Source organism: Oryctolagus cuniculus, chromosome 1, assembly GCF_964237555.1.
Source record: "Oryctolagus cuniculus chromosome 1, mOryCun1.1, whole genome shotgun sequence".
Classification (NCBI taxonomy): Eukaryota; Metazoa; Chordata; class Mammalia; order Lagomorpha; family Leporidae; genus Oryctolagus; species Oryctolagus cuniculus.
Window position 1 is genome coordinate 94,994,594 of NC_091432.1, and position 12,418 is coordinate 95,007,011.

Below are 12,418 nucleotides of genomic sequence, written 5' to 3' on the forward strand. Positions count from 1 at the left end.
TTCCCCGTTGAATAGGATGCTGGCCATGGGTTTGACATAAATTGCCTTGGTGTGTTGAGGAAAGTTCATTCCCTCTATACTCAGTTAGCTTAGAGCTTTCTTCATGAAAGGGTGTTATATTTTATCAAATGCTTCCTCTGCATCTATTGAGAGAATCAGATGGTTTTTTCAGCAGTTAATATGATGTATCACATTGATTGATTTGTGAATATGATACATCCTTGCATACCTGGGATAAATCCCACTTGTTCCTGGTGAATGATCTTTATGTTGCTGGGTTTGGTTGGCTAGAATTTTGTTGGGGATTTTTGTGTCTCTGTTCATCAGGGAAATTGGTCTGTAGTTCCTTTCTCTGTTGTATCTTTTTCAGGTTTAGGAATTAAGGTGATACTGGCTTCAGAGGAGCAATTTGGGAGGATTCCGTCCCTTTCAATTGTTTTGATTAAATTGAGAAGAACTGGAGTTAGTTTTTTAAATGTCTGGTAGAATTCAGCAGTGAAATCATCTGGTCCTGGGCTTTTCTTTGTTGAGAGGATTTTTATTACTGATTCAATTTCCATATTGGTTTTTGGTCTGTTTAGGTTTTCTCTGTCTTCCTGGCTCAATTTATGTAAGTTGTATGTGTGGAGGAATCTCTGTTTCTTCTAGGTTTCCCAGTTTGTTGGCTTACAGCTCTTTGTAGTAATTTCTGATGATTTGTTTTATTTGTGTGGTGTCTGTTGTTACATTTCCTTTTTCATCTCTAATTTTATTGATTGCAGTCTTCCCTAAATTTTTTTTGATTGAGCCAATGGTGTGTCAATTTTCTTTATTTTTTCAAAAAACCAGCTCTTTGTTTTGCTGATCTTTGTATTTTTTTGTTTCAATTTTGTTGATTTCTTCTCTAATTTTAATTATTTCTCTTCTTCTACTAGTTTTGGGTTTGATTTGCTGTTGTTTTTCTAGGTCCTTGAGTTGTATTGATAGCTCATTTATTTGGTGGCTTTCCAATTTCTAGATGTAGGCCTCAATTGCTATAAACCTTCTTGTTAACACTGCTTTTGCTATATCCCAAATGTTTTGATATGTTTTATTGTCATATTTATTTCCAGAATTTTTTAAATTTCTCTTTTGATTTCTTCAATGACCCACTGTTCATTCAGGAGCATGTTGTTCAGTCTCTATGTGTTTGCATATCATCTAGAGGTTCTTGGGTTTGTTGATTTCTAGCTTCATTTCATTGTTCCAGAAGATTTGATTTTTTTTTTTTTTTTTTTGTTTTTCTGAGACTTGCTTTATTGCCTATCGTGTGTTCAAATCTAGAGAAAGTTCCATGCACTGGTGAGAAGAATGTGTATTCTACAACTGTAGAACGGAAAGGTCTGTAGATATCAGTTAGGTCCATTTGTTCTATACTGTTCATTAACTCTGTTATTTGCTTCCTGATTTTCTGTCTGGTTGATCTATCCATTGATGAAAGTGAAGTCCCCCATTACTATTGTATTGGAGTCTAGGTCTCCCTTTAGATCTATCAACATTTATTTTATTTTTTTTTAACTTTTATTTAATGAATATAGATTTCCAAAGGACAGCTTATGGACTACATTGGCTTCCCCCCAACCCCCTATGACTTCCCTCCCACCCGCAACCCTCCCCTTTCCCGCTCTCTCTCCCCTTCCATTCATATCAAGATTCATTTTCAACTTTCTATATATACAGAAGATCAGTTTAGTATACATTAAGTAAAGATTTCAACAGTTTGCACCCACATAGAAACACAAAGTGAAAAATACTGTTTGAGTACTAGTTATAGCATTAAGTCTCAATGTACAGCACATTAAGGACAGAGATCCTACATGAGGAGTAAGTGCACAGTGACTCCTGTTGTTGACTATCAACATTTATTTTAAATAGCCAAGTGCCCTGTATTTAGGTGCATATGTGTTTTTAATAGTCACATCTTCCTGTTGAATTTATCCCTTAATTATTACATAGTGTACTTTTTGTCTCTTCTAACAGTTTTTGTGTTGAAGTAGATTTTGTGTGATATTTGCATATACGTTTGTAATAGTCACATCTTCCTGTTGAAATGATCCCTTAGTTATTACATAGTGCCCTTGTCTCTTTTAACAGTTTTTATTTAAAGTCTGTTTTGTGTGCTATTTGCATATACGTTTGTAATAGTCACATCTCCCTGTTGAAATAATCCCTTAGTTACTACATAGTGCCCTTGTCTCTTTTAACAGTTTTTATTTAAAGTCTGTTTTGTGTGATATTAGGATGGCTACCCCAGCTCTTTTTTGGTTTCTATTAGCCTGCAATATCTTTTTCTATCCTTTCACTTTGAGTCTGTGTGTATCTTTCTTGGTGAGATGTGTTTCTTGTAGGCAGCAAATAGATGGATTTTGTTTTTTAATCCATTCTGTGTCTTTTAGCTCAAGAATTGAGGCCATTTACATTCAAGGTGACTATTGATAGGTAAGGACTATGCCCTGCTGTTTTTTCCATAAATATTCCTATTGTTTACTTTGAATTTCCTTTGTACTTTTACTAGGAGATTTTCTATGTTCACCTTCTTTTTTAGTGATGACCCTTTTTCTGTGTATAGCACATCCTCAAGCATCTTTTGTGAGGCTGGATGAGTGGTGACAAATTCTTTCAATTTCTGTTTGTTATAGAAGGTCTATATTTCACTTTCATTCTTATATAAGAGCATTGCAGTATTCTGGGTTGACAGTTTTTTTTTCTTAAGACTTGGAATATGTTTCGCCATCTCCTCAGCTTGCAGGGTTTCTGACTAGAAGTCAGCTGTGAATCTAATTGGAGATCCTCTGGAAGTAATCAGGTGTTTCTCTTGTATACATTTTGGGGTCTTTTCTTTATGTTTTATTGTAGAGAGTTTGACTATAATGTGTTGTGTTGAACATATTTTCTGGTCATGTCTATTAGGAGTTCTATGTGCTTCCTGTGCTTGATATCCCTTTCTTTTTCCAAATTAGGGAAGTTTTCTTTAATTATTTGACTAAAAAGGCCTTCTAACCCTTTGTCTCTTTCCATGCCTTAGGAACTCCTAAGACCTGTATTTTGGCTCATTTGATAGAATCCAGTAGATCTCCAGTACTTTCTTTTTTACTTTTCTAATTTCTTCTTCATTTTTGTTTGTTCTGACTATAAAATTTCCAGAGATTGTCTTCAATCTCAGATATTCTTTCTTCTGCTTCACCAAGTCTGTTGTTAAGGCCTTCCACTGCATTTTATATTTGTTCTATTAAGTTCTTCATTCCAAGATTGCATTTTGATTTCTCTTTAAGATCTCATTTTCATGGGAGTAATTTTCTTTCTTGTGATGTATTGATTTCATTAGTTTGTGGATTTGCTTGTGGTTACTTCTAAGTAATCCTATGATCAATTTTTTTAATTCTACTTCTGGCATTTCTTCTATCTCTTCATCTTCATATTCACATATTGAAGTGTTGTGTTCTTTGGGGGCATCATGTTGTCTTCTTTATTCTTGTTTCTTGAATTGCTGTGTTTATTATTCAGCATTCTGGAGATACTTTTTTCCCTGTGATAGCTTTTATGGCTTAGTGGAGTGTCTGCTTTTTCAGTGGATACCCAGAGGCATGTGGTGGGTGTGGCGCTGTTTAATGTTCCAGGGTGAAGGGACTGTAAGGATATACCCAGGTTGGTGTGGTAAATCTCCTCCTTTTTTGTTTTTGTTTTTTCATTATCAGATGGGAGGGTTGTTCTGCTCTGGTGGCTTAGTCTTATGCTAACCTCGTCTCATCAAAAGAGACCAGTGCCTGGGAATTAGAGCCAGTGCTTACAATACTCATCTGTGCTGCTACAAGAACCCCACAAAAGATCTGTGTTGTCCTCAGTCTGAGCATGGATCCTGCAGCAGTGACCCTCACCAGGGAATCTGGGAGCACTGAGAATGTGGAACCACCCATAGTGACTGCTCAAATTCACAGCCACACTCTGCACCCTCCCACACGACCATAGTGTTTTCATAATCCCAGCACACAAGCCTCCCCAAGTCACAAGCATGGAGCCCCCTCTCAGTTTTCCCAGGTGTTTCCACTCAGCTGCTTGCTGGAAGCAGACATGAGTGGATGTAGCTATTACATATGCTGAAATGGTGCCCACCCTCTCTTGGCTTGTTACAGGACACTGGTGCAGGGTCATTGGGTTTAGAAAAACATGTCCCCAGTTTTCTCCTCTAGTTTGGCAGGTATGCTCCAGGGCTCCAAGCCAGACTCATTCCAGGCTCTTGTCGCAGCTTTATCACCCATTGCTTGGGCTGCCGCAGTCTGATCTCACCTCATTCTCCAGAGCTGGTGCTGAGGCTCTTGGCTGCTAAGGTCCTGAACTGTACACATCCACACCCTCCACAGTGTCCCTATATTTTGCATGGAGTTTCTTCTGTCTTTTTCTCCCTAATTCTTCCCTGAGATTGCACTCTCCACTGTTTTTAAACTATCTTCCCCTAGATTAGAGGAGTAAGCTCCCTCCCTATTTTGTCATCTTGGATCCTCCCTCCCATGTATTAGTTTGAGAATAATTTTAAATACTAGATATTAATATAGCTGTTTTTCTTTAGTATGTGTATTTTGTTCCTAGAAAAATTTGATAGGCTTTAAAAAATAAAACTTTGTATTATAACTGGGAATATATAAAATTACTTTTTCAAAATTTTAATAATTTCATTGAAATTTATGTTTCTCTACTGATTTTCTTTTTGAATACATAATAGACAACATTCTTCAAATCATTGAATGCAAAATATAACACAGAATCTAGATCATGTCGGAAATACAAGATATAATTTAAACTAATGTAACTTTTATGACAGTTTCTTGGGACTTTTGTGTTTTTCTGAAGTTTAATGAAAGATTAAGCAAAATGGAAGTGAGTACAATGTATGCCTAAATGGTTCTTTGTATCTTTTATAGAATTTTATCATGGTGACTTGTAAAATAAGAAATAATATTAGCATTTACATATTTCAAAATATCACCCATTAGTAGTCAATTTCTATTTTTTAACATGTTACTTTTATCAAATATACTTAGAAGAATAATTGCTTTTATTAAAGGACTCTCAACAAAGAATACGTGATCAACTTCCATCTTGGATAGATCAAGAAAGAAGCTGGGCAGTGGCAACATTAAAGGTATCCCTTTCCTGCAATGATATTTTAAATATTTTCTCTATTTTTTGTTGATAATTATATGCTGTTTATGCTGTTTATTCAGTTGTGATGTTTTTGTTAGTTGGACATAAAAATCTCCCTGTAAAAGGAAACCTAAGAATTACTGTGATTAGCCTGTTAAGCCATAATTAATTTATTAAATCTTTCATCCATGAAAGAGCATGCCGTTAATATGTCGGTCTTCTAAATACAGTATTTTCTTTTTTTTCACTTCCCTTCTACTCTCCACCAGAGTGAGTTGGGCTGTGAGGCTAGAGATAGGGGGGGAAGAAAAAGCAGTTCAGAACTGTAATGCCCAGCAGTTCTGTGTTCTTTAATCACTCTGATGAAAGTGGTGTTTTTGTTTGGAATGAGAGATCTGCTTCTCCCAAAATCTCACATGTCTGTTCCCATTCTTTCCCTTGTTGCTGCACTTGACTTGACAGCTGTTATAACTGGTAAAAACAATACAGATTGCTAACATTTATTGATGGCTGTGTTCAAGACAATACACAGATTTTTTTAAAATGAATTATCAGTATTTCCAACAATAATATGAGGTAGCAACTGTTATTGTTTTCATTTAATAGATGAAGACACTAAGGCATGCAGCAATAAAGCTGCTTGCTTACGGTTCCTTAGGAAACAAAGCCAGGGTTCAGAACTGGGCTACATGGTGCAACATCTAGGCTCTTTGCCACTATTTTTTACTTCCTTTATTTCATAAGTATTTGTTGGATAAAATAAATGGATTCTGCTGTTTCTTTATCCTGTTTTGTTCTTGTTTTCTTCATTAATTATTTATTCACTGTTTAGTGTAAGTCAGCGTATTGCCAGTAACAAAGATTGTTAGCTTAACCAAACTGTAGCCAGGCTATTGAACCTGCTCTAGATCAGCTGTGTAGTGCCTTCTAGAATCTAGCTTTAGCAGCAACAGGGTACTCTGACTACAAATTCCTACTTGCCCATGCTGTATTTGGAATTGAACCCTATTCTATAGAGAGATCTCTTTTCCTCACTGTAATTCTCCTTAATAAAATCTGTGTTTACTTCTTTATAAACTGTCTTGCTCTAGTTTTTCTTTGACACCAGTAGAATGACAAGCATGTATTTAAAATGTTAAGAAACTCTGACATGCATGAACTTTACACTATAGAGAACATATCCAATAGTTACCTTGCCATACAATTCGTTCTATACCAGAGCTGTACCTCTGGTGACTCGACCTATTGTCTAACATGCAGCTGAAGAGCTTCCCGTGTTGTATAGCGTATCTCAGATTTCTAGCCAAGTATGTGATGATTATGTGATGTGTTAGTATCCATAAACATGGTGACTTAATACTAATGGCCACCATCAACTATTATCCTAAAGAGCTTAGGTTATTTAGTAAAAGTAATTAAATTAAAATGTAATTAGTTAATTTTCTTTTGTCTAATTTTAATTTCAGTTAAGTTACATAATTATATCTGGACAATATAATAGGTTATATAGATATGAATATAGACATTTGAATAAAACTCTATTTGTGTTGATATTACCTGAAGTTTTATACTGCAAATATGAATCTTTTAATTTTATCATTATTTTCACTGAATATTCTCTGCAATTAATTATGTTTCTAAGCTTATAGCATATTCTAGAAAAAGTCTGGGAAGAGGTTGCATTATTTAAGATATAGGGAATGCATATGTTTCTGAAAACTTCTGAGAGATGATGTTGTTTAAGGTAAATATTGACTGCTGAGTAAAAATTTATGAGTTTTCAAAGATATAATGTTTAGAGGTAAAAGAAGTAGTATGTTCACAAATCACAATGTAATTGAATATATTGGTTTAGAAAAACATGTTTTGTTAAGGATTTGATATTGTTACAGAAAACCAGAGCTGACTAGAAGTTCAAGTTGTGAAGATAAATTTTATTTTAAAAAAGCATTTTCAATAATGGAAAAGAGACCTCTGCATAGCAGTGTGCTCAATTCTGAAAATACCACGTACAAATGGGAATTTATAGCCAAGGAGCAAGATGAGGGTCACTAGTGAGGGTTAGTGGATGGAAAATTACTGAGAGGAAATGTCAGGGACAGGGGAAGATTCTATCTAATCATGTTTTAGCAGGATTCTTGTTGAAGACAGACCAGGGTGATCAGATACCAAGAGTCAGGGATAAGGATTTTGATCAGATATTGGCATAGGGATTCTTGCTAAACTGATTCAGGAAATTTAGTTTTAAATTGAATTCTACAGGAAGGACATGAAGCCCAAGCTTGAAGCCCAGTCTAAAGAGAGTTTAGTGGAACATGACCATAAGTTTTGTTAAACAGATTCTTTGTCAATATTGAAATAGTTTAAAAGCTTAACATGGCTCTCTGTGGCAATCTGAAGTTTGTACTTGATTTTTAATGACAGTGTTCCTTTTCTCCACAAGGTGGAGGTAGCTAGGCACAAATGTTTTTACTTAGAGAAAAGAGTTGTTATCTTACAAGTATTGGTTTAGTACTACTTTGGAAATATTTAATTCTAGGTTTAACATTGGATGAGTCCACCATATTATTTCTGACTTAGAAATGATTAGACAAGCCGGGGCCGGCACTGTGGCGCAGTGGGTTAAAGCCCTGGCCTGAAGCACCGGCATCCCATATGGGTGCTGGTTCTAATCCTGGTTGCTCCTCTTCCCATCCAGCTCTCTTCTATAGCCTGGGAAAGCAGTAGAAATGACAGGACAAGCCAAAATAAAGTAGGAAAAAAGTAAATCACATCTATTAATAATTTGTTTCCATTTGATTTTTCAGTTTTTCTTTATATATAAATACAATATATATTAATTGCTTGTAGTTTACTTATATGTATATATTTTTCAGATTGCTCTCCCCAATCTTTATCAGACCCTCTGCTTTGAAGATGCAGCTCTGTGGCGTGCTTATTATCATAATTCCATGTGTGAGCAAGAGTTTCCATCTATTCTTGCAAAGAAAGTTTCCTTGTTTCAGCAGGTAAAGTCTAGTGTTATCTAAATTAAAGAATTAGTTTTTTCTGTACATTGGTAACCTTTTAAATGAGAGCTTTGTCTTTAGACTCTTATATATGCTTTAATGGTTTTGGTACCTTATCCAGACAATTAAATCACTGACAAAGTTTCTGGTTTTGGTGTTTCCCACTATAGGTTTGCTTATTCCCTTTACCTTCAACACAAAAGAGGATTTTGCAGTAGGAAAAAAATGTCTTTAAGAAGGAAATTAAGATATAAATTGTAGGTTTTTCTGTCATTTCTCTGAGTTCTATGTAAGAAATCATGCAGTTTTTCATAAAACACAAATTCTGTGAACGTCTTGAACACTTCTTCTATTTAGCCCCTGGTAGATCTTGAAGATATAGCTGACCCTTCTTTACTTTTGATAATAAGCTTCAGGAAGTAAACAGATTATAGTAATATTTTGGATATTGAAGAATTGTCTTGGTGTATACATATTGTGATAGCTTAACATGTATACTCTGGAACAATGATAAGTATTCACATAAAGTAAAGATTAATTTAATTAGTTATTACTAACTATTATTTAGTTAAAGTTGTTATGGGAGCATTATTATTTAAAAATATCTTGCACTTTATTTTAAGGTTCTTGTAGTACAGGCTCTAAGACCAGACAGATTGCAAAGTGCCATGGCTCTATTTGCATGTAAAACCTTGGGTAAGTACAAAACATTTTAAGAACTAGACTACTGACTTGATTTATTTGTTTTTAATTTAAACTTATTATGTTATACTGATCTTACTCTGTGAATGTTTTAAGTCCTTTTTCATTCTTATTATTTATAATCCCTATTTAATATAGAAAAATGGTTCTCTTTGTTGTTTTTTTATAGCCACATGTATTGTAATGGGCCCAGCTTTGTGGCAATGGGTTAAGCTGCAGCCTGCAATGCCAATAAGCCACATGAGCACCACTTCCATTCTGGCTGTCCCACTTCTGATTCATTTCCCTGCTAATGCACCTGGGCAAACAGTGGAAGATGGCCCAAGTGTTTGGGTCCCTGCACAGAAGTGAGAGGCGGGAGACCCCAACAGTGTTCCCAGCTCCTGGTTTGGCCTGGTCTAACCCCAGCTGTTGTTCCCATTTGGGAAATTAACCAGTGGTTGAAAATCTCTCTTTGTATCTCTCTCTGGAACTCTCCTTTCAGAAAAATAGATCTTTTTTAAAAAAAGTTGTATTATATTTGATGCATAATTGACATTCTATATGAGTTTTTTAAATTTTATTTAATAAATATAAATTTCCAAAGTACAGCTTTATTGATTACAATGGCTTCCCCCCCCCCATAACTTCCCTCCTACCCGCAACCCTCATATCTCCCGCTCCCTCTCCCATGCTATTTGCATCAAGATTCATTTTCAATTATCTTTATATACAGAAGATCAATTTAGTATATATGAGGAGTAAGTGCACAGTGACTCCTGTTGTTGACTTAACAAATTGACACTCTTGTTTATGGTGTCCATAATCTCCCTAGGCTCTAGTCATGAGTTGCAAAGGCTATGGAAGCCTTTTGAGTTCCGCCAACTCTGATCTTATTTAGACAAGGTCATAGTCAAAGTGGAAGTTCTCTCCTCCCTTCAGAGAAAGGTACCTCCTTCTTTGATGGGCTCTCACTCACTCACAGAGATCTTTCATTTAGGTTTTGTTTTTTTTTTTTTTTTTTTTTTTTTTTTTTTAACCTGAGTGTCTTGGCTTTCCATGCCTGAAATAGTCTCATGGGCTTTTCAGCCAGATTCGCATGCCTTAAGGGCTGATTCTGAGGCCAGACTGCTGTTTAGGGCATCTGCCATTCTATGAGTCTGCTGTGTATCCCACTTCCCATGTTGGATTGTTCTTTCCTTTTTAATTCTATCAGTGAGTATTAGCAGATACTAGTCTTGTTTATGTGATCCCTTTGACTCTTAATCCTATCATTATGATCAATTGTGAACTGAAATTGATCACTTGGACTAGTGAGATGGGATTGAATTGGAATCCCCTGGTATGTTTTTAACTCTACCATGTGGGGCAAGTCAGCTTGAGCATGTCCCAAATTGTACATCTCCTCCCTCTCTTATTTCCACTCTTATATTTAAAAGAGATCACTTTTCAGTTAAATTTAAATTTAATGTGTATATTAAATTTGATGCATAATTGACATTCTATATGAATTTAAAAATTATTTTCCTATAAAAGTATTTTAGATATTTGGCCATGATTAATCAAACATTTGTGCCAAATCTGTACTGAAAAAGTACTATCTATAGCCATACTTTTATGGAAGATTTAGACAACTTAAATAGAGTGTTTTCATAGGTACCATAGTCTTAGTACAAAGCCTTCAAAATGAGTAATTTTGCCATGTCTAAAACAAAAAATGAAAATTTGTCTTTTAGATCACCAACTTCACAATAACATTTTTGTCAAGCCATTCATAAAATTTTGTTAAGACTTTCAAATAGTCTTGTTTTAAGAGTTGACATTTATCTTCCATTTGGAAATAATTCTATTTTTTGCAAAAAAAGTTTGGAAAAACCGTATCAAGGAAAGGCTATGAAAAGGATTTTACATGAAGCAGATTCACCCAAGAATAATGGGTCTTTAAAAATTCTAAATTTAGAAGGCTTATATTTTTATTAAATATTCAAAGAGTCAAATTTAGAGATATATTTTGGCAGGTCTATATAAAGTTGTGTTATATACATATCTATCCACACTCTAACCTTCTGTGTTAGTTTCCTGTATCTCCTGTAACAAAATAGTACAAACTGAGTTCCTTGAAGCAGCAGAAATGTATTGTCTCACAATTCTGCAGTCTAACAGACTGAAATCAAGGTGGTGGCAAGGCCTGCTTTGCCTCTTCCTAGATTTTGGTCATTTTATTGCAGTGTTTCGTGTTTCGCTTGCAGATGCATGGCTGGAATCTCTGCCTTTATCATTTCATGATATTCTCTCTTGTGTCTCTTTACGTGGCTGCCTTCTTAAGGGCACAACACTTTTAGTAGATTAGGGTCCCACTCTACTCCAGTATGACCTCATATAAAGTTATCTAATTATACCTTTTTTGAACCTGTTTCCAAATAAGGTCACATCCTGAGATTTTGGGGTTTGAACTTGAACTTACCACTTTTGGGGAGATGCATTTTAATTCATAACACTTCCCAACCCAGTTTTTCATATGATACTTATCTTCTGCCCCACCCTCTACCAGAATATCCATGTGCATATGTATACAAATATCTTGAGTTGCCTTTTAGACTGGTCACTTGGTTGGCTGCTGATGGGTACAAAGAACTGGATTTGGACATACTCTGTGCTTTCATTTACTTGTTCTTGGAGAGGAAATGTCAATGTTTATTCATCTCCATTACAATGCTTGTCCACTAAATAATTTTTACTCATGTGTTGCAGAGTGTTTATCCACCTAATGGTTGCAAATGACAGGTAGTGAAATCAAACTTACTTAAATGAAAAAAGGTGGGTTTATTGGCTGCTTAGGTAACCAGAAGAGTTTGGACTGACCGCTGGGCCAAACTGATGCATGCATGGGATAATTTCTGGAATCTTTCTCCTTGTCTCAACCTTGCAGTTTGTTTCTCTGTTGCTTTTCTTTTTTCCACCTTTATCTCTGTTTCTCCTGTTTTCTTTGTGTCTGCATCTCTGTTTGCCTCCCATGTTACTGTGTGTTGCCCGATGAAGGGTTCACACCTCTTTGGGGAGATAAGTCTCCTGATTTGCAGAGGTTTTTTTTTTTTAAGTTTTTATTTATTATTTTTAATGTACTTGAAAGCAGAACAGAGAGAAAAGAGAGGGAGAGAGAGAGGGAGATTTATCTTCCATTTCCTGGTTCACTTCCCAAATGCCTGCAGCACCTAATGCTAGGCCAGGCTGAAGCCAGGATCCTGGAACTCTGTCTGTGGCTTGCAGTGACCCAAGCACTTGAATCATCATCTGCTCCCTCCAAGGATGCATTAGTTTGAAAGTGGAAGTGCTGAGGTTTTAACCGCACTTGATACAGGATGGGGGCATCCGAAATGGTCTCTTTACTCACTGTACCACAAAACCTATCCCCGAATTGTATTTTAAAACTTATAATGAAATAGGAAACATAACTTCCATCCCAACATCACTCTTAGTCCTATGGAAGGATTCTGATTTGCTCACTTTGAATAACATGTCCACTCAGCAGCTAATCTCACCGGATATATATACCATTGTAGCTTCTCCTGAAT

At 35.6% G+C, this 12,418-nt stretch overlaps 1 protein-coding gene across 5 annotated transcripts in view; it reads left to right on the top strand.

The window, feature by feature from the left end:
- Nucleotides 1–12,418, top strand: part of DYNC2H1 (dynein cytoplasmic 2 heavy chain 1) — a 367,303-nt gene that overhangs the window by 192,137 nt on the left and 162,748 nt on the right. For all 5 annotated transcript variants that reach the window (XM_051820199.2, XM_002708539.5, XM_051820207.2 and 2 more), the window contains 3 exons: nt 5,078–5,155; nt 8,034–8,165; nt 8,789–8,861. In XM_051820199.2, coding sequence (XP_051676159.2) covers nt 5,078–5,155; nt 8,034–8,165; nt 8,789–8,861 — 283 coding nt within the window. The remainder of the gene's footprint in view (nt 1–5,077; nt 5,156–8,033; nt 8,166–8,788; nt 8,862–12,418) is intronic.